Consider the following 22,986-nt stretch of genomic DNA (forward strand, 5'->3'; position numbering starts at 1 on the left):
TCAAGTGATAGTAAATGCTGGCAAGGATATGGAGAAAAGGGAACCTTTGAGCACTGTTGGTGGGAATGTAAAGTGGTATAGCCACTGGGGAAAACAGTATAGAGGTTCCTCAAAAAGCCATATGATCTAGCAGTTCCACTTCTGGGTATTTATCTGAAGAAATGAAAACACTAATTCAAGAAGGTACACCCCAGTGTTCCTGGCAACATTACTGACAGTAGCCAATATATAGAAGCAACCTGAATGCCCATTAACAGGTGAATGGATAAAGATGTAGTGTATCTATACAGTAGAATACTACTCCCTCCCCCAACTCTTAAGTTTGTTTTTGTGCCATTGACTTGTTGACGAAATTGGATTAGTTGTCTTACAGTTTCCTGCCTTTTGGATTTTATGTATACTTCCTTGTAGACTTGTTTTTCTATTTCCTGTATATCCTGTAACTGATTAGATTCTGATTCAACTTTTTTGAAATTTCTTCCTTGTATACTTGTTTTTCCTATCTTCTATATTTTCTGTGTATGATTAGATGGTTTCAATTTTTTTAATGGCTTTAAATTGAGATTTATTTCACATAACCATACAGTTCACCCATTTAATTTATGGTTCAGTGGATTTAGTATATTCACAGATATGTGCAACCATCATAACGGTCAATTTAAAACATTTTCATTACCTCAAAAATAAATCTTTGGCTATCTCCCTTTAATTAACCCCCCTTCCCTGTAGCCCGAAATAACCACTAATCAAATACAAGAATTTTGATGGTATACCTGAAGAGTTTGAAAGAGACCTTAACACTAAACACATCAGTCACAATTGCAGTACAGTGACTGTTGAAGGAAGACAGTGTCTCACATCGCCTGTGAGAGATTCTAGTGCTTCACGGTTGCTTCTTGTTGTCACCCTTTAACCCTGCTTACTGTCTAGTCACTTTCTATTATAAAATCATTTTTCAGTCTTCTGCCTTGGATCTGTAAATACAGGATCTTTCTTTGGAGTCTTGTAAAATAATATGTAGTTGTAAGCATCTTATCACTACATCTGAAAACTCGCCCAGGCAGTTGCCTCTGATGGGAGGCAGGGAGAGTGGAGACAGTGGTAGCAAACATATACTTACTTCCTTGTTCCAAGTCTAGCTAACAGTACACCTAGAAAACCAGTGACTTTCATTGTGACTTTGGTAAACAAGATCATTTATCTTCTCTGTCATTTAGTGTTGAGAGTCTCTTCAATAAGTAGTGCTAGGAAAATTGGACAGCTACATGCAAAAGAATGAAATCAGAATACTTCCTAACACCATACACAAAGATAAACTCAGAATGGATCAAAGACCTAAATATAAACCTCTGCCTACTTCTATATTCTGAAGATATTCGATTTTCTTCTAGCAGCTTTGTAGTTTTAGCATTTATGTCTGTATCTATGATCCATCTCAGTTTTTGTACATGTTGTGATATAAGAATTGAGGTTCATTCCCCAACCCCCCACCCCCATATAGTTATCCAGCTTTTCCAACAACAGTAATTGAAAAAGATTTCCCTTTCCTTGATGAATTGCTTCTTTGCTTCTAGAAAGAATGTCATGATAGTATATTTATGTACTTGATGAAATAGTGAGATAGAATGCTTATGAGAGAAAACCATGAATTTTAGACTTTGAAGACTCAGTTTGAAATTTTGCTCCATCATTTTGTGGCTGTTATTTCCAGAAGTTAACTTCTTTGACCACAATTGCCTTTATTTGTAGAACTGAAATAGTAATTATCTCTAACTTAACAAGATTTAGGGGCGGTATAAATGAGAAAACACATAAAGATAATGACAATAATTGTTACTATCTTTTGAGTGTTTATGATATTATAGTTATTCAGTATTTTACTTCATATCTTTAAAATGTTGTTTTAACAACTCTGTTTAGTTGTTCAGTCCAGAGAAGTTTAGATTAAAGCACCTTCTTTGTAGTAATGTGAACTTGCATGGTAGCAAGTCGCGGTATTTTTTACCCAATTGAATATCTTGAAAAATAACATATTCTTATTTTCATTGATCTACAGCTGCACAATTTTTATGTTAATATATGAAAATATAAGATCCTTTATAGTTTTGCTTAAATAATTTTTCTTTCTTGAATTAGACAAGAAGTAGAATACCTTATCAAAAACTATTATTTCAGCTTGGCTAAGGAATGCCACAAATACTCTGTTATCGCTAATAATACTTTTAATATGGTCTGTGTTAATTTCTTTGGGTGCTGTAACAAATTACTGCAAGCTAGGTGGCTTAAAACAACAGAAATGTACTCTCTCACAGTTCTGGAGTCCAGAAGTTTCGAATCAGTATCAATGGGTAGAAATCAGAGTATTGGCAAGGTCACATTTTCTTCAGAGGCTCCTTTTAGTATTTTTTTATTGCTTCTTCCAGATTCTGATGGCTGCTTGTGGCTATATCACTTCTATCATGAAATCGAGACTCTTCAAATCTCTCTTTTCTGTTTCTTCATATGGTTTTCCCTTTGGTGTGGGCCATATCTCCCTCTGACTTCATATAAGGATATATATGATTGCCTTTTGGACCCACTCAGATAATCCAGGATAATGTCCCTATTTTAAGATCCTTAATGGTATCTTCAAACAGTGTTTTATTTTGTATTTTATTTATCTGTTTATTTTGACATTTAAGGTTCATGGATTGGGCTGTGGCGATCTTTGTAGGGCCATTTTTCAGCCTACCGCAGTATGTTGCATGTTTTTACCAGAGTGATCAGCAGTAACAATAAAGACACCATTAAGAAACTTAGAAATGAAAATTCCAAATTATAAAAAAGAATTCCTTCAATGAGCATTTTGTCATTGTTAAGTATTATAAACCTGTTAATTATCTTACTGTTTTTATGTGGGAGTTAAGGGCAAAATCGAAGCAAGAAGATCAAAAGAGAGTTTGACCCAAGCACAAAGAACTATAGGAAGGCCAACACCTGTGATTTCTTTAGTGCATCTGGCTGAATATCTGTTGACATTTTAGAGATAACTGGAGAAAAATATATTTTTTAAAATAATAAATCTCCTTTATTTAAAGTTTTAAAATTCTTGTATCCACCTGTTCCTTTCTACCCACCTCTGTCACCTACCCCTCTTTATAAAGGTGCCGCTTACTGAAGCAGTGGACCCAGTGGATTTGGAAGATTACCTCCTTACTCATCCTTTAGCTGTGGATTCTGGACCTTTAAGGGATTTGGTTGAATTCCCTCCAGATGATATTGAAGTGGTTTATAGTCCTAGGGACTGTAGAACTCTTGTTTCAGCTGTACCTGAAGAAAGGTAAGGAGACATCTACCTATTTCTGATTTTAGTGTAACTATAAAACAACTGCCTTCCATTATTTTATTTGGATTCTGCTTCTTGTGGTGGTATTCAACAAGAATGCAGCAGCAAAATTCATAAACATCAGTGCTTTCCTGTCTAAATTATAAATATATTTTCTTTTTTAAAACAGTGAAATGGATCCACATGTTAGAGATTGTATTAGAAGTTATACAGAAGACTGGGCAATTGTGATCAGAAAGTAAGTTGTATATTCATCCTGATATTTAAAAATACTGAGCAGGATCTATAAATGGATTAAGGTAGGTTACTCCTAATTATGAGAACTGAAAATTCATTTGAAAAATAGCTGAAAAAGTAATAGAAGAACCTTTGCATATACATATTTCCTCCTTAGAAGTGCCACACTTAGCTTTCTCTTATTTTCCTTATAAAATAATACTTGATGGACATGAGTTTGAGTAAGCTCCAGAAGTTGGTGATGTACAGGGAAGCCTGGAGTTCTGCAGTCCATGGGGTCGCAAAGAGTTGGACACGACTGAGCAACTGAACTGAACTGAACTGGGGATAGTACTTCTATTATCACAGATCATTAATAATTACTAATAATATGTAATAATAATGACTTGTAGTATTCTTTTGGGAAATCATAGGTAAATATTGATGAATAATTTATATTTTTCAAATGGATCCAATTTATTGATTGATTAAGTTAAATTTAATAGCTGATGTTCTAGATCAAGCTGTTTGAAAGGTCTCGGCCATTTATTAACCTGCTGAATATTTATAGGTCCTTGACCTGTATATCCAGTCAAGTAAGTATTTGTAAAAATAAGGTATTGCCACAAAATTTGTTCCTAGTGGATGGTGTTTGAAATATCAAGTCAGATTAAGAAATAAAATAAAATTACTTTTCCTTTGCTAACTTGCATAGTGAAGAGGGTCTTTGTGCTGAATGTTCTTGGCCTCATTCTATTTTTCTAAAGGAAGAATAATTACTGCAATAGTGCAAAATTCTGTTAAGACATTACAGTTTTGAGAAATGAAGTTTTCTGTGCTAAATTGTACTAGCAACAGTGATGTGTTCATTGCTTATTGTGTTGCCCTTCTGTCTTATTTCACTGCGTTTAATATTGTGCTAAGCATCACTCTTGGGGATACTGCTGACATGCTTTTTAGTTTTAGTGTGACCTAATAAAAGCACAGTCTGCTACCCTTTATAAAGAAGAGCTGTTTTTATGAACTTAGAATTTTGATAAGTATTTCAATAGCCAGATTTTACAGATTACTGAAGAATACTGTTTCTCTGTCAGATAACTCAAAAGTCTTTACATCTGCTTGTATGTTGGAAGCTTATAATCAGAAATGTTAACAAAAAGAGATTAGTTGCAAAATAACCTCATGGAATCTGGAATCTGCTACTTAACTGTAATCATGGGGTTGCTCACCCTGATTTAAGCCAAGAGGGTATGGTAGTTAACATTATATACTGGGCATTTTATTGGGTACTTAATGCTCATTTAAGATTCCAACAGATAAGGTAACTTAGGCTTAGAGTAGTTAAGTAATTTCTTTGAGATCCCATAGCCAAAAAATGGGATCGCTAGGATTAGAACCTAGGGGCATCAGATTCTAATGCATATATTTTTTTCTGTTATAATGGCACCCCACTCCAGTACTCTTGCCTGGAAAATCCCATGGATGGAGGAGCCTGGTGGGCTGCAGTCCATGGAGTCGCTAAGAGTCGGGCACGACTGAGCGACTTCACTTTCACTTTTTCACTTTCATGCATTGGAGAAGGAAATGGCAACCCACTCCAGTGTTCTTGCCTGGAGAATCCCAGGGGCCTGAGAACCTGGTGGGCTGATGTCTATGGGGTCACACAGAGTCGGACACGACTGAAGTGACTTAGCAGCAGCAGCAGCAGCAGATATTATTTTTAGTGGTAAATGGAAGATGAAAGGGATACTTTTGGCAGTCTAAAAGTTTTAAAGTATCCCTGAAATAGAAAAGATAGGTGTCATTGGAAACAATAGAAAACCACAGGACAAAATAATCCAAGGAGAAGATACATGCCCAAGGTTCAATAGAACGTTAGGTTCAGTGAATACAGGCAGTAGAAGGGGGAGCTGGGGTAAATGTTGGACATTTGGTTATTTTAAAACCTCCTATGCCTTTATGCATAGACCTGGGAGTAGAAGTATCCCTATTTTAAGAGCACAGATAGTGGGGGCTTGAGAACCTAGTGCTTCCCTGGTGGCTCAAATGGTAAACAATCTATGATTATGCTATGATATGAACATCATATAGCTGCTGTTTCAGTACCTTTAGCAACAAGACACAATGTGACTAATTTGTATCAGGTGTGTTTATTTACTGTGTCATCAATTGACTGATACACCATAATATCCTCTGGTAATTATAATTGTTTATACTTCAATTAAAATTTCTCCCACTGTGACTGTATGAGGTATGGTACGGTAAATGCTCTTGATTGTAGTGTCTCTGATAATCTTGGATATTGGGTTGTTTGGAAAAAAGCTTGTATTAATTTAAGAGTTCTTAGCCTAACATACATATTATATAACAATATATGTTAAGTATATATATATTTATATACACACACACACACACACCCACAATGGTGTAGATCTTGCTGTTTTTCATTTTAGAAGTCTGAAGCTTTAGGTTGCTTGAGATCTTTTATACATAATGAGATATAGCAAAAATTTTTTTTGGCTGTTTGAACTTTATGGTTCAATGCTTTCTCTATATTTTGCCTTTTAAAAATTTACACTGTTATGAATGCAGTTTATATTTTCTACTCTTTCATTTTATTTTTAACCTGGCGTCCCATCATTTCCTTGTACTGACCAGTTTTCTTAATTGAAAGTACAACTTAAAATACAGTATATCCACAGGATTGTCATGAAAAGAAGGACATTATGATTTACCTCTGGAAACTCATAATCTGCTGTCTAGTTGGATTAAAGGAATTTTGGATGGATGTTTTCTTAAACCTTTGGTTAAATGTTTAATGAGACTCCCCTGGTGGCTCAGACGTTAAGGAGTCTGCCTGTAATGTGGGAGACCCCGGTTCAGTCCTTGGGTCAGGTAGATCCCCTGGAGAAGGAAATGGCAACCCTCTCCAGTATTCTTGCCTGAAAAATTCAATGGATGGAAGAGCCTGGCAGGCTACAGTCCATAGGGTTGCAAAGAGTCGGACATGATTGAGTGACTTCACTTCTTCTTCTTCTTAAATGTTTAATATACTCAAAACTGCCAGAATATATTCTTACTATGTAAAGAAATGGTATGGAGAAGAGTTAGCTTATTATATAATGATGATGAAAATGAAAAATTTTCAGAAAATTGATATTTATTTAACTATTTTATTTTGAATAGATATCATAAACTGGGAACAGGATTTAATCCTAATACATTAGATAAACAGAAAGAAAGGCAAAAAGGTTTGCCGAAGCAGGTGTTTGAATCCGATGAAGCTCCAGATGGCAACAACTACCAGGATGAACAAGTAATACTTTTATTTTTAAATGACTATAAGGCGTTCTTTTGAAATAGTTTATTTTTTATTCATTGGTTAATAAATTTAATGTTTTGCATGGCAGGATGATCTTAAAAGACGTTCAATGTCAATAGACGATACTCCAAGGGGTAGCTGGGCCTGCAGTATTTTTGACTTGAAAAATTCACTTCCTGATGCTTTGCTTCCCAACTTACTTGATCGAACTCCAAATGAAGAAATAGACCGTCAGAATGATGACCAAAGGAAATCAAATCGTCACAAGGAACTCTTTGCCTTGCATCCATCACCAGATGAGGTATAGATATTTGGATAAAGAACCAAAAGATTATAGAGATAGATGTTTTGGGAGTATGAACTGTATATATTAATAGTTTTATGATAAATGTAGGGAATAAAACAATGGAAATATAGCTATGCTTTTTGTAAATGAAATATAATTGAGCACACTTATAATCTAATGCCTTTTGTTTGAGGATAAATAGGCCATTCTTTTCTTTGCATACTTGTGAAGACTTAAAGTAGTAGGTTAATAAGATAAGTTCTTAAACAATAAATTGTCAAGGGTTGAAACATGGTAAGCATGTTCACTTGGGTGCTGCTTGTCAATTTGCAGGAAGAGCCAATAGAACGACTTAGTGTTCCTGATGTGCCCAAAGAACATTTTGGTCAAAGACTTCTTGTAAAATGTTTATCACTCAAGTGAGTATTTATTTTGTTTACTATATAACTTTTCTTTTCTGGAGTAATGTTTTGAGTGCCAGTATAAAAAAATCCTAGTGGATTTTATACTTGTGTTTGTGTCCCTTAGAAAAGTATTGTTCTATACATAATGTTAAATGCTTCCAAGCATTTAACCTTACCTGTGAAGCTGAACTTCCGAGCACTTTTGGCTCACAGGTGAAGATGACTCTTTGCCTCAGTTATATAATTATCTTAAAACTTGAAAAAAAAATTCACTGAAATCTGTAATATTTATCAGACACTGTTCTTGGCTTGAGGAATATCAATAGTATCTTTTTCCTTAGAGTTGATTTTATATTTGTTTCATGGTGTGTATTAAGTCGCTTCAGTAGTGTCCGATTCTTTGTGATGCTGTGAACGGTATCCCTTGGGCTCCTCTGTCCATGGGATTCTCCAGGCAGGAATACTGGAGTGAGTTGCCATCCTTTTCTCCAGGGGATCTTTCCCACTCAGGGATCAAATCCACGTCTCTTGTGTTACCTGCGTTGGCAGGCTGGTTCTTCACCACTAGTGACACCAGGGGGTGGACTTTTTTTTGAAGCTTTTGAAGTATGTGCTAATAGTTGATTTAGACTGTGGAAGATATTCATGGAAAAGTGTGTTCAAGGAAGATGGGTAGTATAGATGGTATAACCCAGGTAGATAGAAGTACAAGGTATAGAGGGAATTTATTTTTGGAATGAGAATTTCATTCGAACTGTGTATTTTATGTATATATTTATTTATTTATTTTTTAAATTTTATTTTATTTTATTATTTTTTTAAATTTTATTTTATTTTTAAACTTTACAATATTGTATGTATATATTTAAAACTCATCCTTCTTCTTCCTAAAGGTTTGAGATTGAAATTGAACCCATTTTTGCAAGTTTGGCTTTATATGATGTGAAAGAAAAGAAAAAGGTAAGGTTATATAATTTGAATGTAGTCTTTTGTCACAGTCCGAGGTTCTGGAACCTGTTTCTAATTTGTTTTATAAGAATGATTTTTTGAGACTATTATTAAACATGGATTTTTTTTTTAAAAAGAAAATAGAACTGTGAGACATTATTTTCCTACTGTAAAATAGTTTAGTTGACTTATTTTTGTTTCATTGAAAGAGTTCCAAAAAGAAGTAGCAGGAGCAACTTACTTTTAGTGTAAGAAATAGAAAAAAAAAACAAGAAAAGCATCTTAGGCAAATGATGTATAAAGAGTTAGATTGATGGTGACAGTGAAGTTTTGTTGATGTAATTTTTAAATTCTCACTAGCTGTTATTAAAAGATCATTTATTTATATTTTAAATATTCTTATCTAAAATATTGCTCTTGGTTTTGCTGTTATATCTTTGTTACACTTAGGAGTTTTTCAGAGGACTTATCATACATCATTTTTAGTATTCTAAGCCTACCATGTAGTAGAAAGTTGAAATGCCTTTAATGACTTCTGCTGTCAGCATATTGTGGATTTCTGTAGTGGGACTCTACTCCAGCATCTTGTATTTCCTAAATCACATCTTCTGAAATGTTATTTAAGTTTTCAAAGACTCAACTTGGGGTAATTCATCTTAATAATAGTTTCTTTATATACTTTATCAGAAGTTAAATTTCTTACTAAAAGAGTATGGGATATGGTTCTTTAGAATATGTTTTTGCATTAATTTTTTTTCTTTGATTTAGATATGTAAAGATCTTTATATATCTTGACTGATAGTGAAATGTATGGTACATTGTATGTTAGTATAATTGTTTAATATTTGTAATATTTTAAGACTGAATATTTATGATTTTTGTGAGTGTTTATAAAATGCACAGTTTTTAAATTTAACATATGAATATGTGTTTTAGATTTCAGAAAACTTCTATTTTGACCTTAATTCTGAGCAGATGAAAGGATTATTACGTCCACATGTACCACCTGCTGCCATTACCACCCTGGCAAGATCAGCTATTTTTTCTATCACTTATCCTTCCCAAGATGTTTTTCTTGTAATAAAGGTGAGAATAATGTTAAATGTATTTGTTTATTTGTGTTATGTCTGTGTACTTGTCTGCCTGTCAATATCACAAGCTTTTTAAGGTCAAAGATTTTATCTTTGCCTATTTTTTCATGTTAATATTTTTTAACATAATATTGGATGTATACTATAGCTGCTACCTAAATTTTTCTTGAGTGGGAAGCTGTATTAGAATTCTCTAAATAAGCAGATCAATAGGAGGAAGATACATATACACATCGAGGATTGCTATGTTGTAGTCTTGAGAATCCATCTTTGAGAAACCTTAGTCTTTGTTCTTGAGGTCTTCAACTAACTGAATAAGGCCCACCCACATTATGAAGGGTAATCTGCTTTATTCAGTCTACTGATTTACAAGTTAATCACCTCTAAACAAATACCTGCACAGCAACATCTTGACTGGTGTTTGATAACTTAGCTGCATTGGCATATTAAGTTAACCATCTATGGTTATTTGGATATGGAGCTATACTGTGGTTTTATCATGCAGTTCCTAAATTATATAAATACTAAAATCTAAATCATTGAAATCATGGAGCATTATGATTTGACTATCAATCGGTTAGGAATAAGGATTACAGATACTAAAATTTGAATATTACTAAGCTGTCTAGCTTAGGATAACTTAATAATTATTTACCTTAACTTGACCTTGACTTGAGAGTTGCCTAAAATATAGTCTTTAATCATTTTACCTTAAAATTATCATAAAAAGGTAATGAATTTTATAATAAGGTTGTAAAGTAGATTGTCATGAAATGAATTTTATTTACCCACAGGAATAATGTCCTAATTTGTGGATAGATTCCTATGAATTCAGGTTAAAATAAATCTTAGTTACAATGAACAATTCTCCAAGCAAAGATTTATTTATTTATTTTTTTTTTTCAAGCAAAGATTTAGCAGCAGTGGTCTTCAGAAAGTCACTTATAAGTAAAGTTCTAGATATTAAAATAATTGACAGATGTCTATACACCATTATTTTACATGGGAAAATAGTAAGTTTTCATAAAATAGAACATATTTGAGGGCATGAACTAGAAAGATAGTGATGATGATTAGAATACTGTCTGCTTAAAAATGAGATGGTTCATACCATATGGTCCCAATTGTGTAAAATAAATACACATATACCTAAACACACATAAAAATTTGTATATAAACAGAAAAAGACTTTTGTGTAATTTCAAAAATAGGAACAAGTTAAGATATATACAAATTTTAAAGAAATTATATTTAAAAGTTTTCTTTTATCATAGTCCAGCAATATAATTTTGTTTTTTGAAAGAAAAATTACCTTGGTCTATGTATTAGTTAATTATTCCTCTACAAGAACAAAAAGACAAAAATCTGAGTGGCATCCAGCAGTAAGCATTTTTTGAGTTCATGCATCTAAGTTGTCTGGTGGTCAGCTGGTCTAGGTTGTACTCTGTTGGGTGCTTGTGCTCCTTCCAGGAGTCTGTAGGTTGGTCAGTTGATTTACATACTTCATTCAGTTAAATCACCAGCATCACAGAGAAGCCCAGTGATACCGCTGAGCCACCAGGGAAGCCCAGTGATTAGTGAAGGGCTTCTCAGGTGGCTCAGTGATAAAGAATCCATCTGCCAATGCAGGTGATGTCAGTTCGATCCCTGGGTCAGGAAGATTCCCCTGGAGAAGGAATTGGTAACCCATTCTAGTATTCTTGCCTGGGAAATCCCAGGGACAGAAGAACCTGGTAGGCTACATACAGTCCATGCAGTCACAGAATAGTCAAGCATGACTTATCAACTAAACAACAACAGCAAACTGATTAGTGATGTTGAGCGTGTTCATTGTATGTTTCTTAGATATTTGTTTGGCTTCTTTGGAGAAATGTCTGTTCAAATCCTTTGCTCATTTAATAATCAGGTTATTTGCTATTCTCTTGTTGAGTTGTAGGATTTATCTGTTTTGAATATTAATTCTTTATCAGTTATATGATTTACAAATATTTTCTCTCTCATTCTGTGAGTTGCCTTTTCACCCTGTTGATTGTGTCCTATCATATAAAAAAGTTTTAAATTTTGATGTAATGCAGTTTAATGATTTTTACTTTTGTTGCCTTTGCTTTTATTGTGTAAAATCCAAGAATCTATTACTAAATCTAATCACATGAAGCTTTTCCTTTATTTTTCTTCTAGGAGTTTTATAGTTTTAGGGTTTTTTTGGGGGGGGTCTTTGATCTGTTTTGAGTTAATTTTTGTATATAATGTGAGGGTTCAACTTTATTCTTTTGCATTTAGGAATTCAGGGTTTTTTTAAACACCATTTGTTGGAAAAAGTGTTCTTTCCCCATTGAATAGTCTTGGCATTCTTGTAGAAAATTATTTAGCTCTTTACAGTTTTCAGATTACAAGTCTTTCAGCTTTTTGGTTTATACCTCAGTACTTTATTCTTTTTGATATTATAAATGGAATTATTTTATTAATTTCCTTTTTGAATTGCTTGTTAGGGTATAGAAATACAACTAATTTTTGTTCATTTTGTATCATGTAACTTTGCTGAATTTATTTATTTATTTATTAGTTGTAAAAACTAAGATCATGGCATCCGGTCCCATCACTTCATGGCAAATAGATGGGGAAACAGTGGAAACAGTGGCTGACTTTATTTTTCTGGGCTCCAAAATCACTGCAGATGGTGATTGCAGCCATGAAATTAAAAGACGCTTACTCCTTGGAAGGAAAGTTATGATCAACCTAGGCAGCATATTAAAAAGTAGAGACGTTACTTTGTCAACAAAGGTCTGTCTAGTCAAGGCTATGGCTTTTCCTGTAGTCATGTATGGATGTGAGAGTTGGACATCCTTAGCTGAGCGTGGAAGAATTGATGCTTTTGAACTGAGGTGTTGGAGAAGATTCTTGAGAGTCCCTTGGACTGCAAGAATATCCAACCAGTCCATCCTAAAGGAGATCAGTCCTGGGTGTTTATTGGAAGGACTGATGTTAAAGCTGAAACTCCAATACTTTGGCCACCTGATGCAAAGAGCTGACTTACTGGAAAAGACCCTGATGCTGGGAAAGATTGAGGGCAGGGGAGAAGGGGATGACAGAGGATGAGATGGTTGGTTGGCATCACCGACTCAATGGACATGGGTTTGGGTAGACTCTGGGAGTTGGTGATGGACAGGGAGGCCTGGCGTGCTGCGATCCATGGGGTCGCAAAGAGTTGGACACGACTGAACTGAACTGAACTGAATCATTTTTTTGTGGAATATTAGGATTTTCTGTGTAAAAGATCATGTTGTCTGTAAATAGAGATAATGTAAATTCTTCCTTTTTTAATTTGAATGTTTTTGTTTCTTTTTTGGGTTTCCTTTTTCTTGTCACATTGCTCTGGCTCAGACTTACAGTATTTTGTTCAGTAGAATTGGCAAAAGTTAACATTCTTATCCTGTTCCTGATTCTAAAGGAAAAGCTTTCAGTTTTTCAACGTTGAATAAGATGTTAGATGTGGACTTTTCATAGATGGGCTCATATTGGGGTAGTTTTCTTCTTTTCCAAGTTTGTTGAATTTTTTTTTTTTTTATCATGAAAGTGTGTTGAATTGTCCAGTTCTTTTTTCTGCAATAATTAACATGGTCATGTGGTTTTGTTCTGTTATTTTGTTAATGTGATGTATTAAGTTGATTGATTTTTATGTGTTGAACCATCCTTGCATTCCAGGCTGATTGCTTTTATTTTTAAGCTTAATTAATCTTTCCTTTTTTTGCCTTTGACAGCTAGAAAAAGTGCTGCAGCAAGGAGACATTGGAGAGTGTGCAGAACCGTATATGATTTTCAAAGAAGCAGATGCCACCAAGGTAGAATTTCTTGCCTCTTATTCCCCCCACTTTCATAGTCATTAGCAGTCACTCTCCATTCCCCACAGATCACCAAACCCAACCCTAAATAGTCTCTAATCTCCAAAATTATAATCTGAGAGGATGCCATACTGAGCATATTAAATTTTACTACTAAAATTTTCTTTTCTTTTTCTGATGGCATGCTCTTTCTTCTTTATTACCTTTGTCATCTAGTTTGAGTCATGTGCTATGCTATTCTTTGACATCTCCCCAACCCCCAAACTAGTTGACTCTTAAATTTTTTTCTTGGAGAGAAAGTAATTCAGTTTAATTCGTAAATAATGAAAATTTTCTGTATTTACAAAATAGTGATTTTTTTTTTTTTTTTGGCTATGCTTTGCAGCTTTTGGGATTCCCAGCCAAGAATGGGATCCATGCCCCCTGCAGTGGATTTATGGAATTCAAACCACTGGATCGTGATTTTTTTTTTTTTTTTTTACCAGACAGTGATTTTGATGAAACTTTTTCTAGCAAAGCAGGTGTATTTTGGATATCAGTCTAGTGGCAGATAATTAAGGAATGTTGTAAAAATAGAAAATATACTCTCCCCTTTGCCATCAGATAACAAATTTATAGAATTTGGATAAACTTATAAAGCAAAAATAGTTGGTGAATAATTGGTACCAAATTCTAGGTTCTCTGAGTTAGCTATAAGAATAAAAGGTGATTTTTGGATCTTTAAACACATGATTTAATGTCAAACAGGCAGGAGAAGTGTGCTTGAGGAGTATTGAACAAATCACCAAAATTTAGAAAATTGTTGCTTTCTGTTTTTCTGAGATTTATAACAAGAATTGAGCCTTTTTTGCTATTACGGGTACATCTGAGCACACGATGTTCTCTGATTCCTAGATCCTAGATATCTGGTTGAAAGTAGGGTTAAAGTATTCTGTCTTTCCCCAGGTTGTCATTTTACAAATTAAATTTTCTCTGTTATATGAAACTCATAGGTGTGTCATTGTGGCTTGTTTCACTCTTCCCTAACGTATTTACATAATTTCAATATGGGTCCTTAATTTTCTGTAAGTACTCCTAAAGCAAGGACCTATTTTGGAGGTATAATAGATATAGCAAAAAACATTGTTATCATTTCGGTATCCCTTCATCTTTTCTCAGTCCTGAGTCCCATGGTAGGACACTGCCATTAGAGTATGACCTCACTGACGTCCTATATGGAAAGAGCACATGAGAGATTTTGGTGTAGATTTTCACCCTTGAACTATGGATTGACTATTGCAGGCCACATTGGTGTTTGTTTCAGGGATGGCCTAAAAGTTGAGCCAGCTTCAGGTTGTCTTCCAGATAAGCATGTACTGTTTGCATTATTAGTCTTTTTCAAGGGTTTAGTCCCCTTGTACTTTTTTTGATTGCTTCTTTTATCACAATTCTGGACATATTATTGTTGGTCTGTTTGTGCACTACCTACTTCTACATCATAGTTGTCATAAGTTAGTGATTATTTCAAAGTGGCCCAAATGCTTCCATCTTTTTTTTATAGAATAAAAAAATTTAATAAGTCATAACCTAGAATATTTTGTGATTGACAGTTGATGACTGAAACATGGCTATATTTCTTTCATAAAATAGTACATGCAGTACATTAACATGCTTGACACTTGCTCTCCTTTCTTTTATCCCAAAATAAGATCATCACAAACAAATTTTACAGACTTTTAGATGCATTTGTAGAGCTGGTTAAGGTTCTTTAGTAGTTAATATAATGTTAACTGGGGCTTCCCCAGTGACTCAGCAGTAAAGAATTGGTCTGCAATGTAGGAATTGGCAGGAAACGCAAGTTCAATCCCTGGGTGGGGAGGATCCCCTGGAGGAGGGTATGGCAACCCACTCCAGTATTCTTGCCTGGAGAATCCCATGGAAGAGGAGCCTGGCAGGCTACAGTCCATAGGGTCACTAATAGACATGACTGAAGCAAATTAGCATGTACGCACACACTGTTAATTGATTGCTGAAAGGTATGGATTGTTTTTCCATTTTGCTGAGAATTGAAGATTGTTAACCTTTATATTTTCCGTTATGATATAGCCTTTAATTCATTTCTTTTGAGCATAATCATATAATGTATAAAGTTTTGTTTTACAGAATAAGGAAAAATTGGAGAAGCTGAAAAGTCAAGCTGATCAGTTTTGTCAAAGACTTGGGAAGTATCGCATGCCTTTTGCTTGGACTGCAATCCATTTAATGAATATTGTTAGCAGTGCTGGAAGTTTGGAAAGAGATTCTACAGAGGTAGAAATAAGCACTGGAGGTAAGAGTGTTTTATGTAAAATAGTTCTATAGTTTTTGCTTACATAGGCTTGTTTTTTTGGTCAACTTTGCAATGTAATGAGGCATTGAAAGGGTTTTCTTTTTCTCCTTAACATGTTTATTGAGATGTAATTCACATATAATTTACCCATCTAAGGTTTCTAATTCAGTGTTTTCTGTTATATTCATAAGGTTCTGCAACTGTCACCACAATCTAATTTTGAAACACTTTCATACTCACTGGTGGTCACTGTTCATCCTCCTCAAGTCCCCACACTCAGTGCTAACCGACCTGTAATCTGTTCAGTCTGTATGGATTTGCCTGTGCCAGACGTTTCATATTGATACAATTATACAATATGTAATCTTTTGACTACCTTCTTGCATTTAGCATAATGTTGGAAAGGTTCATCCATGTTGTAAATGTGTCAAAATTTTATTTCTTTTTATTGCTGAATAATAGTCCCTTGAATGGATATACTACATTTTATTATCCATTCATCAGTTTATGGACATTTGGATTGTTTCAACTTTTTGTTTATTATAAATAATGCTGCAAGGAAAATTCATGTACACGCTTTTGTGTGGACATATGCTTTCATTTCTCTTGGACATATAGCTAGAAATGAAATTTATGGTAATACAATTCTTTGTTTAACCTTTTGAAGAACTGCCAGACTGTTTTCCAATGTGACCACACCATTTAAAAATTACACTAGCAGTGTATGAAGGTTCCAGTTTCTCTACATCTTTGCCAGTACTTTTATTATCCGTCCTTTGAATATAGCCATCCAGGTGAAGTGGTATCTCATTGTGGTTTGGAATTGCCTTTCCCTGATAGCTAATGATGTTGAGTTTCATTTTGTTTGCATTTATTGTTTGTACATCTTCTCTGGAGAAATATATAATTATATCCTTTTCCCATTTTTTAATGACTTTTTTCTTACTATTGATGCTCATTTTTTAACTAGCTTTTTTTGTATTCTTGTCATTAAGTTATAATTAATAGTTATAATTTATAAATGACTATATAATAATCATTTATATATTCTAGATTTGTTGTTGTTCAATCATTAAGTCGTGTACAACTCTTTGTTACCCTGTGGACTGCAGCACGCCAGGCTTCCCTGTCCTTCACCATCTCCTGTGAGATTGCCCAAACTCATGTCCATTGAGTCAGTGATGCCATCCAGCCATCTCATCCTCTGTCGCCCCTTTCTCCTCCTGCCCTCAATCTTTCCCAGCATCAGTCTTTTCCAATGAGTTTATCTCTTCGCATCAGGTAGCGAAAGTATTGGAGCTTCAGCTTCAGCATCAGTCCTTCCAGTGAATATTCAGGGTTTATTTCTTTTAGGATTGATGGTTTGGTCTTGTTGTCCAAGAGACTTTCAAGAGTCTTCTTCAGTGCCACAGTTAAAAATTATCAATTCTTCAGTGCTCAGCCTTCTTTATGGTCCTACTCTCACATCCATACATGACAGCTGGAAAACCAAAACTTTGACTGTATAAACCTTTGTCAGCAAATTGATGTCTCTGCTTTTTAATATACTGTCTAGGTTTATCATAGCTTTTCTTCCAAGGGATAAATGTATTTTAATTTCATGGCTGTAGTCATCATGTGCAGTGATTTTAGAACCCAAGAAGATAAAATCTGTCACTGTTTCCACTTTTCCCCCATCTATTTGCCATAACGTGATGGGTCTGGATGCCATAATCTTCATTTTTTGAATGTTGAGTTTTAAGCCAGCTTTTTCACTCTCCTCTTTGACCCTCATCAAGAGGCTCTTTAGTTCCTCTTCAATTTCTGCCATTAGAGTGGTATCATCTGCATATCAGGGACTATTGATACTTCTCCTGGAAATCTTGATTCCAACTTGTGATTCACCCAGCTCAGCGTTTTGCATGATGTGCTCTGCATATAATTTAAATAAGCAGGGTGACCATATACAGCTTTGATGTACTTCTTTCCCAGTTTTTTTACTAGTGCGTTGTTCCATGTCCAGTTCTAACTGTTGCTTCTTGTCCTACATATTCTGGATACAAATCCCTTATCTAATAAAGGATTTGAAGATTATTTTCTTCCATCCTGTGATTGTCCTTTTACTTACTTGATGGCATTGCTTGAAGCACTGAAGTTTTATATTTTGATGTTCAATTTCTTTGATTTTTTTTCTTTTGTTGCTTGTACTTTTGCTATTATACCTAAGATAGCATTACCTAATTCAAGACTGAAAAGCAGCTACTTGTGTGTTTTTGTCTAAGAGTTTTATAATTACAACCCTTACATTTGGGTATAGTTCATTTTGAGTTAATGTTTGTACATGATAAGAATTACTTATAAGGGTTAGCTTCATCTTTTCCAAGTAGATATCTAGTTGTTCGTACACCATTTGTTGAAGAAATCATTCTTGCACTATTAAATGGTCTTGGCATAATTGTTGAAAATCAATTGACAGTAGATATGTGGGTTTATTTCTGGACTGTCATTTCTATTTCATTGATAGATATGTCTAAGCTTATGCAATTTTTATACTGTCTTTATAATTTTAGCTTTGCAGTAAGTTTTGAAATTGGGAATGTGGGTCCTCCAGTTCTTTTGACTATTTTGAGCTCTTGTATTTTCATAAGAAGTTTAGAATCTGCTATTAATTTCTGCATAAAAGCAGCTGGAATTTTGATAGAAATTACACTGATTTGGTAGATCAATTTGGGGAGAGTTTCCCTTCTAGCAATAATAAGTCTTCCAATCCATGAAATGTTTTTCCATTTATTTAGATCTTATTAAGTTTTTTTAATGGTGTTTTGTAGTTTTCAGTGTACAAGTCTTGCCCTTCTGTTGTTAAATGTATGTTCATGTGTTTTTTTGTTATTTGATGCCATTTTAAATGGAATTGTTTTCTTAATTTCATTTTTATAATGTTCATTTCTAGAGGTTGAAATACAACTGGCTTTTTAATATTGATCTTGTACTTTGAAACCTTTTTGAATCTTTTAACTATTTTTTTTTCTTCTCTGGATTCTACATACAAGATCATGTCATCTGCAAATAAAAATTGGTTTACTTTTTCCTTTTCCATTTCAATGTCTTTATTTTTCTTTTCTAAATTATCTTGACAAGAACCTAGTGTATACGTTTTAAAAAAGTGGTTTACTGTTTCCTTTTCCATTTCAATGTCTTTATTTATTTTTCTTTTCTAGCTATCTCAATAAGAACCTAGTGTATAAGTCCTCACCTTATTCCTGACTTAGAGGGAATGCATTCAGTCTTTCACTATCAAGTATGATGTTTGCTGTAGATTTTCTATAGATGTGATACAGTATTTTGAGGAAGCTTCTTTCTAGTCCTAACTTTTTGAGTGTTTTTATCAGGGAAGAATATTGGATTTTATATTAATAAAATGATTTCTCTGCTTTTATTGAGATGACTTGTCTGGGTTTTGTCCTGTAGTCTTTTTGTATGGTGTATTGCATCAATTGATTGGTTTTGGATGTTAAACTAATCTTAAATTTCTGGGAGAAGTCCCACTTGGTCATGATATGTTAATAATTTTTATAGATGTTTATTTAGAACCTGTTTCCTAGTATTTTGTATAGTGATTTTGCTTCTATTAATATGTTCCTGAGGGATATTGGTGTATAGTTTTTCTTCCTTGTAATCTGTGATTTTGGTATCAGGATAATACTGGTGACATAGAAATGAATTGTGAATTCTTATTTCTGTTTTTGGAAGAGTTTGTAAACAGCTGGTATTAGTTTTTCATTGAAAGTTTGAAAGTTTTCAGTAGTGAAGCCATTTTGGCTTGGTCATTTCTTTGTGGTAAGTATTTTCTTTACTAATTAGATCTATTATTTTAGATCTATTCATATTTTCTCTCCCTTCTTGAGTCAGTTTCAGTAATGTATATCTTTCTAGAAAAATACTCATTTCATTCAAATTATCTTATTGTTGTCTAATCTGCTGACCTACAGGTATTTGTAGTTTTTCAATATAATCCTTTTTCTAAGATTTGTAGTGCTGTTCCCTCTTTCATTCCTGATTTAAGTAATTTGAGTCCTTTTTATGTATTTGTTCTCCATCACTTCAGTTAAAGTTTTAAAAATGTTGTCTTTTTGAAGAGTCCATGTTTGGTTTCAATGATTTTTTTTTACCTGTTGTTTTCCTAGTTTATATTTCATTTATTCCCATTCAACTGTTGTCTTTTTTGATACCCTTTCTAATGTTTGCTTTGGATTTAGCTTTCTCTTCTTTTTCTGGTTTCCTAAGATGTAAATTGGAGAAAGCAATGGCACCCCACTCCAGTACTCTTGCCTGGAAAATCCCATGGGCGAAGAGCCTGGTAGGCTACAGTCCATGGGGTCGCTAAGAGTCAGACACGACTGAGCGAATTCACTTTCACTTTTCACTTTCATGCATTGGAGAAGGAAATGGCAACCCACTCCAGCGTTCTTGCCTGGAGAATCCCAGGGATGGGGGAGCCTGGTGGGCTGCCATCTGTGGGGTTGCACAGAGTCGGACACGACTGAAGTGACTTAGCAGTAGCAAGATGTAAATTAAGTTACTGATTAGAGACCTTTCTTTTTTAATATAAACATTTGCAACTATAAATTTCCATATGAGAGCTTCCTTAGTGATATATTAAATGTTTGGGGATTTTATGTTTTCATTTTCCTATATCTTAAGTGTTTTTTTTTAATTTCCCTTGTTATTTTGTCTTTGATTAATCAGTTATTCAGAAGTGCACTGTTTAATTTCCACATGCTTATGAATTTCCAAAATTTTCTTTTGTGATTGATTTATAGGTTAATTTCTGTTACTCTTGGAAAACATATCTTAGATGATTTAAGTCACTTGGAATTTATTGTGTTTTGTTCTGTGGCTTAGTGTATAGTCTTGTCTTGGAGAATTTCCTGTGTGTGCTTGAGAAGAATCTATATTATGCTTTTGCTTAGTGTAGTATAGACTGTAGATGACTTTTAGATCTAGTTTGTGTATAGCTTTGTTTGTTTTCTATTTCCTTGTTGATCTTCAGCATAGTTGCTCTATTGGTTTTGAATAGTAAGTTTATCTTACTAAGACTTTGAATACAAATTAGCTTAAATTCTGTTTCAAACTCAAGTGCTGAGACTGTGGGACCATTGTAAGGTGACTAAAATTTGCATTATGTGAACATTTTCTAGTAAATATATAGTGCCTCTCTGTGTGCTTTTCATAGCTCATCTTTGGTTATTTGCATAATCTTTACGTGGTAGTGATTTATTTTACACTGGAGAAGTTTTAAGAGAGAACCCAAAGATTTAGGTGAAATGTTTCCTTACAGATCTTCCAGAAGTTAAATTCTTCTACTGTAATCAGTATGCTGCAGGGACAGTTTTTACCTTTAGTGGATATTTTCCTGTGTTTGTAAAGCTGATACATTTTAAATATCATGGAAATGAATATCTTGCTTTTTTCCCTTGGTAGAACGAAAGGGGTCTTGGTCCGAGAGGAGGAATTCTAGTATTGTTGGGAGAAGATCACTTGAAAGGACAACAAGTGGAGATGATGCTTGTAACTTGACCAGCTTTCGACCTGCTACTCTCACAGTAACAAATTTTTTTAAGCAGGTATTGTTCTGTCATGGAGGAATTCTAGTGGGCTACTTGTACATAAATTTTTCTTGACTCCAGAAAAATCATAATTGTCCATGTAGTACATGTACATATAATAATTGATTGTGCTTTCAAGAAGTTAAAAAAGCATTAAGAATAAAAATTATAAGAAAAAACAATTAATATTATATGTGTTGTTTTATCATATTTATTTAAATGTTGATATTGACTAGTAATGCTTCATAATCAGTCATCTGTATCTGTATCCTATTTCTTAATTTTAATATTTTAACTTTTCTTAAGCGTTGATGGTTTATGAATTTTCTTGGTCAGTTAAACTTAGTGGGGTTATGTCTGTCCTCACCACCCAAGTTTTTTTTAACCTGAAATACCACATCCATAGTATATGGAATAGAAGTTTCAGGCTCTAGTAGTTTATTTTTGTGCTAAAATTTTTTTTATAGGTGAGTTTATAAGTCTAAACAGTTCTTGATCAAAGATGTTTTGTTCTTTGCAAGTATATTTTCTGTACTTCAACTTGTGAATCAGATCAGTAGTTTTCAAATGCTGGTCATGATCCATTAATGGTAATATAAATTTAGTAAATAACACTCAACTTAAAAAAATAAAAAATAAGTTGAATAAAAAATTAATAGTGCATTGCACTTCATGAAGTTAAGTATTGCTTCAGTAGGCTTTTTTTCCCTCTAAGTTTTGCGTGTGTGCATACCTGTCTGTATGTCCTTACGTGATGTATGTGCTACTGGATTTTGATGTAAAATGAATTTTATACTCTGAATTAAGATCAGAAAATTTTGGAAGTCTGTCTAAAGTAACCAAACAACCAGAACTATAATAAGAATGGGAGAAAAATTTGTATTTGTGTGATGATGAACTGTCGAAGGGTACCATGCATATATTTTGGAGCAGATTAAAGGAAAAGGCTAAGTATTGTCTCAAAATTTCTCCTTCTGAGGTGTTACTGTAAATAGGAAGAGAAAATCCTAGCTTAGTGACACCTTGTAACTTGAGAGGGCAAGGTGTTTAGGGCAGCACAACCTGTGATTTGACAGGTAGTCACCTACTTGACAGAGAAGGCAGTGGCACCCCACTCCAGTACTCTTGCCTTTAAAATCCCATGGACGGAGGAGCCTGGAAGGCTGCAGTCCATGGGGTCGCTAAGAGTCAGGCACGACTGAGCGACTTCACTTTCACTTTTCACTTTCATGCAGTGGAGAAGGAAATGGCAACCCACTCCAGTGTTCTTGCCTGGAGAATCCCAGGGAGGGGGGACCCTGGTGGGCTGCCTTCTATGGGGTCGCACAGAGTCAGACACGACTGAAGCGACTTAGCAGCAGCAGCACCTACTTGAAGACCTTCTCACAGTTATGTATCAGTAGCCTTCACAGGCAGCTGTTCTGAGACACTCAAATGGAAAACAAAGCCGGTGAGAAGTGTCTGAAGTGGTAAGGGTCTTCTTATTGTGGTAATAGTGCAAGAAAGAATCTAGAAAATGCCATAGTGTTACTTGGATGAGGTAATAGGCCAAACTTGGCTGTGGAAAGAGGGCAGTAGATGTACATTTCTCTTTTTCCTTCTTCAATTGGTGTTCCACTTCTGCCACTATTTCCTCAGTTCCTTTTTGGTTTAATTCAGCCT

General features: G+C 34.3%; 1 protein-coding gene across 10 annotated transcripts in view; it reads left to right on the forward strand.

Moving 5' to 3' along the window:
* The window catches only part of DOCK7 (dedicator of cytokinesis 7), a 208,257-nt gene that overhangs the window by 32,695 nt on the left and 152,576 nt on the right, over window positions 1–22,986 (forward strand). For all 10 annotated transcript variants that reach the window (XR_009493802.1, XR_009493804.1, XR_009493803.1 and 7 more), the window contains 10 exon segments: window positions 3,144–3,319; window positions 3,495–3,563; window positions 6,728–6,857; window positions 6,952–7,164; window positions 7,483–7,568; window positions 8,447–8,513; window positions 9,438–9,587; window positions 13,351–13,431; window positions 15,574–15,739; window positions 21,200–21,342. Coding sequence is in view for 3 of the 10 variants with exons in the window: in XM_005204517.5 (XP_005204574.1) it covers window positions 3,144–3,319; window positions 3,495–3,563; window positions 6,728–6,857; window positions 6,952–7,164; window positions 7,483–7,568; window positions 8,447–8,513; window positions 9,438–9,587; window positions 13,351–13,431; window positions 15,574–15,739; window positions 21,200–21,342 (1,281 nt within the window). In the remaining 7 variants the exon portion in view is untranslated.

This window comes from Bos taurus, chromosome 3 (assembly GCF_002263795.3).
Source record: "Bos taurus isolate L1 Dominette 01449 registration number 42190680 breed Hereford chromosome 3, ARS-UCD2.0, whole genome shotgun sequence".
NCBI classification, from domain to species: Eukaryota; Metazoa; Chordata; class Mammalia; order Artiodactyla; family Bovidae; genus Bos; species Bos taurus.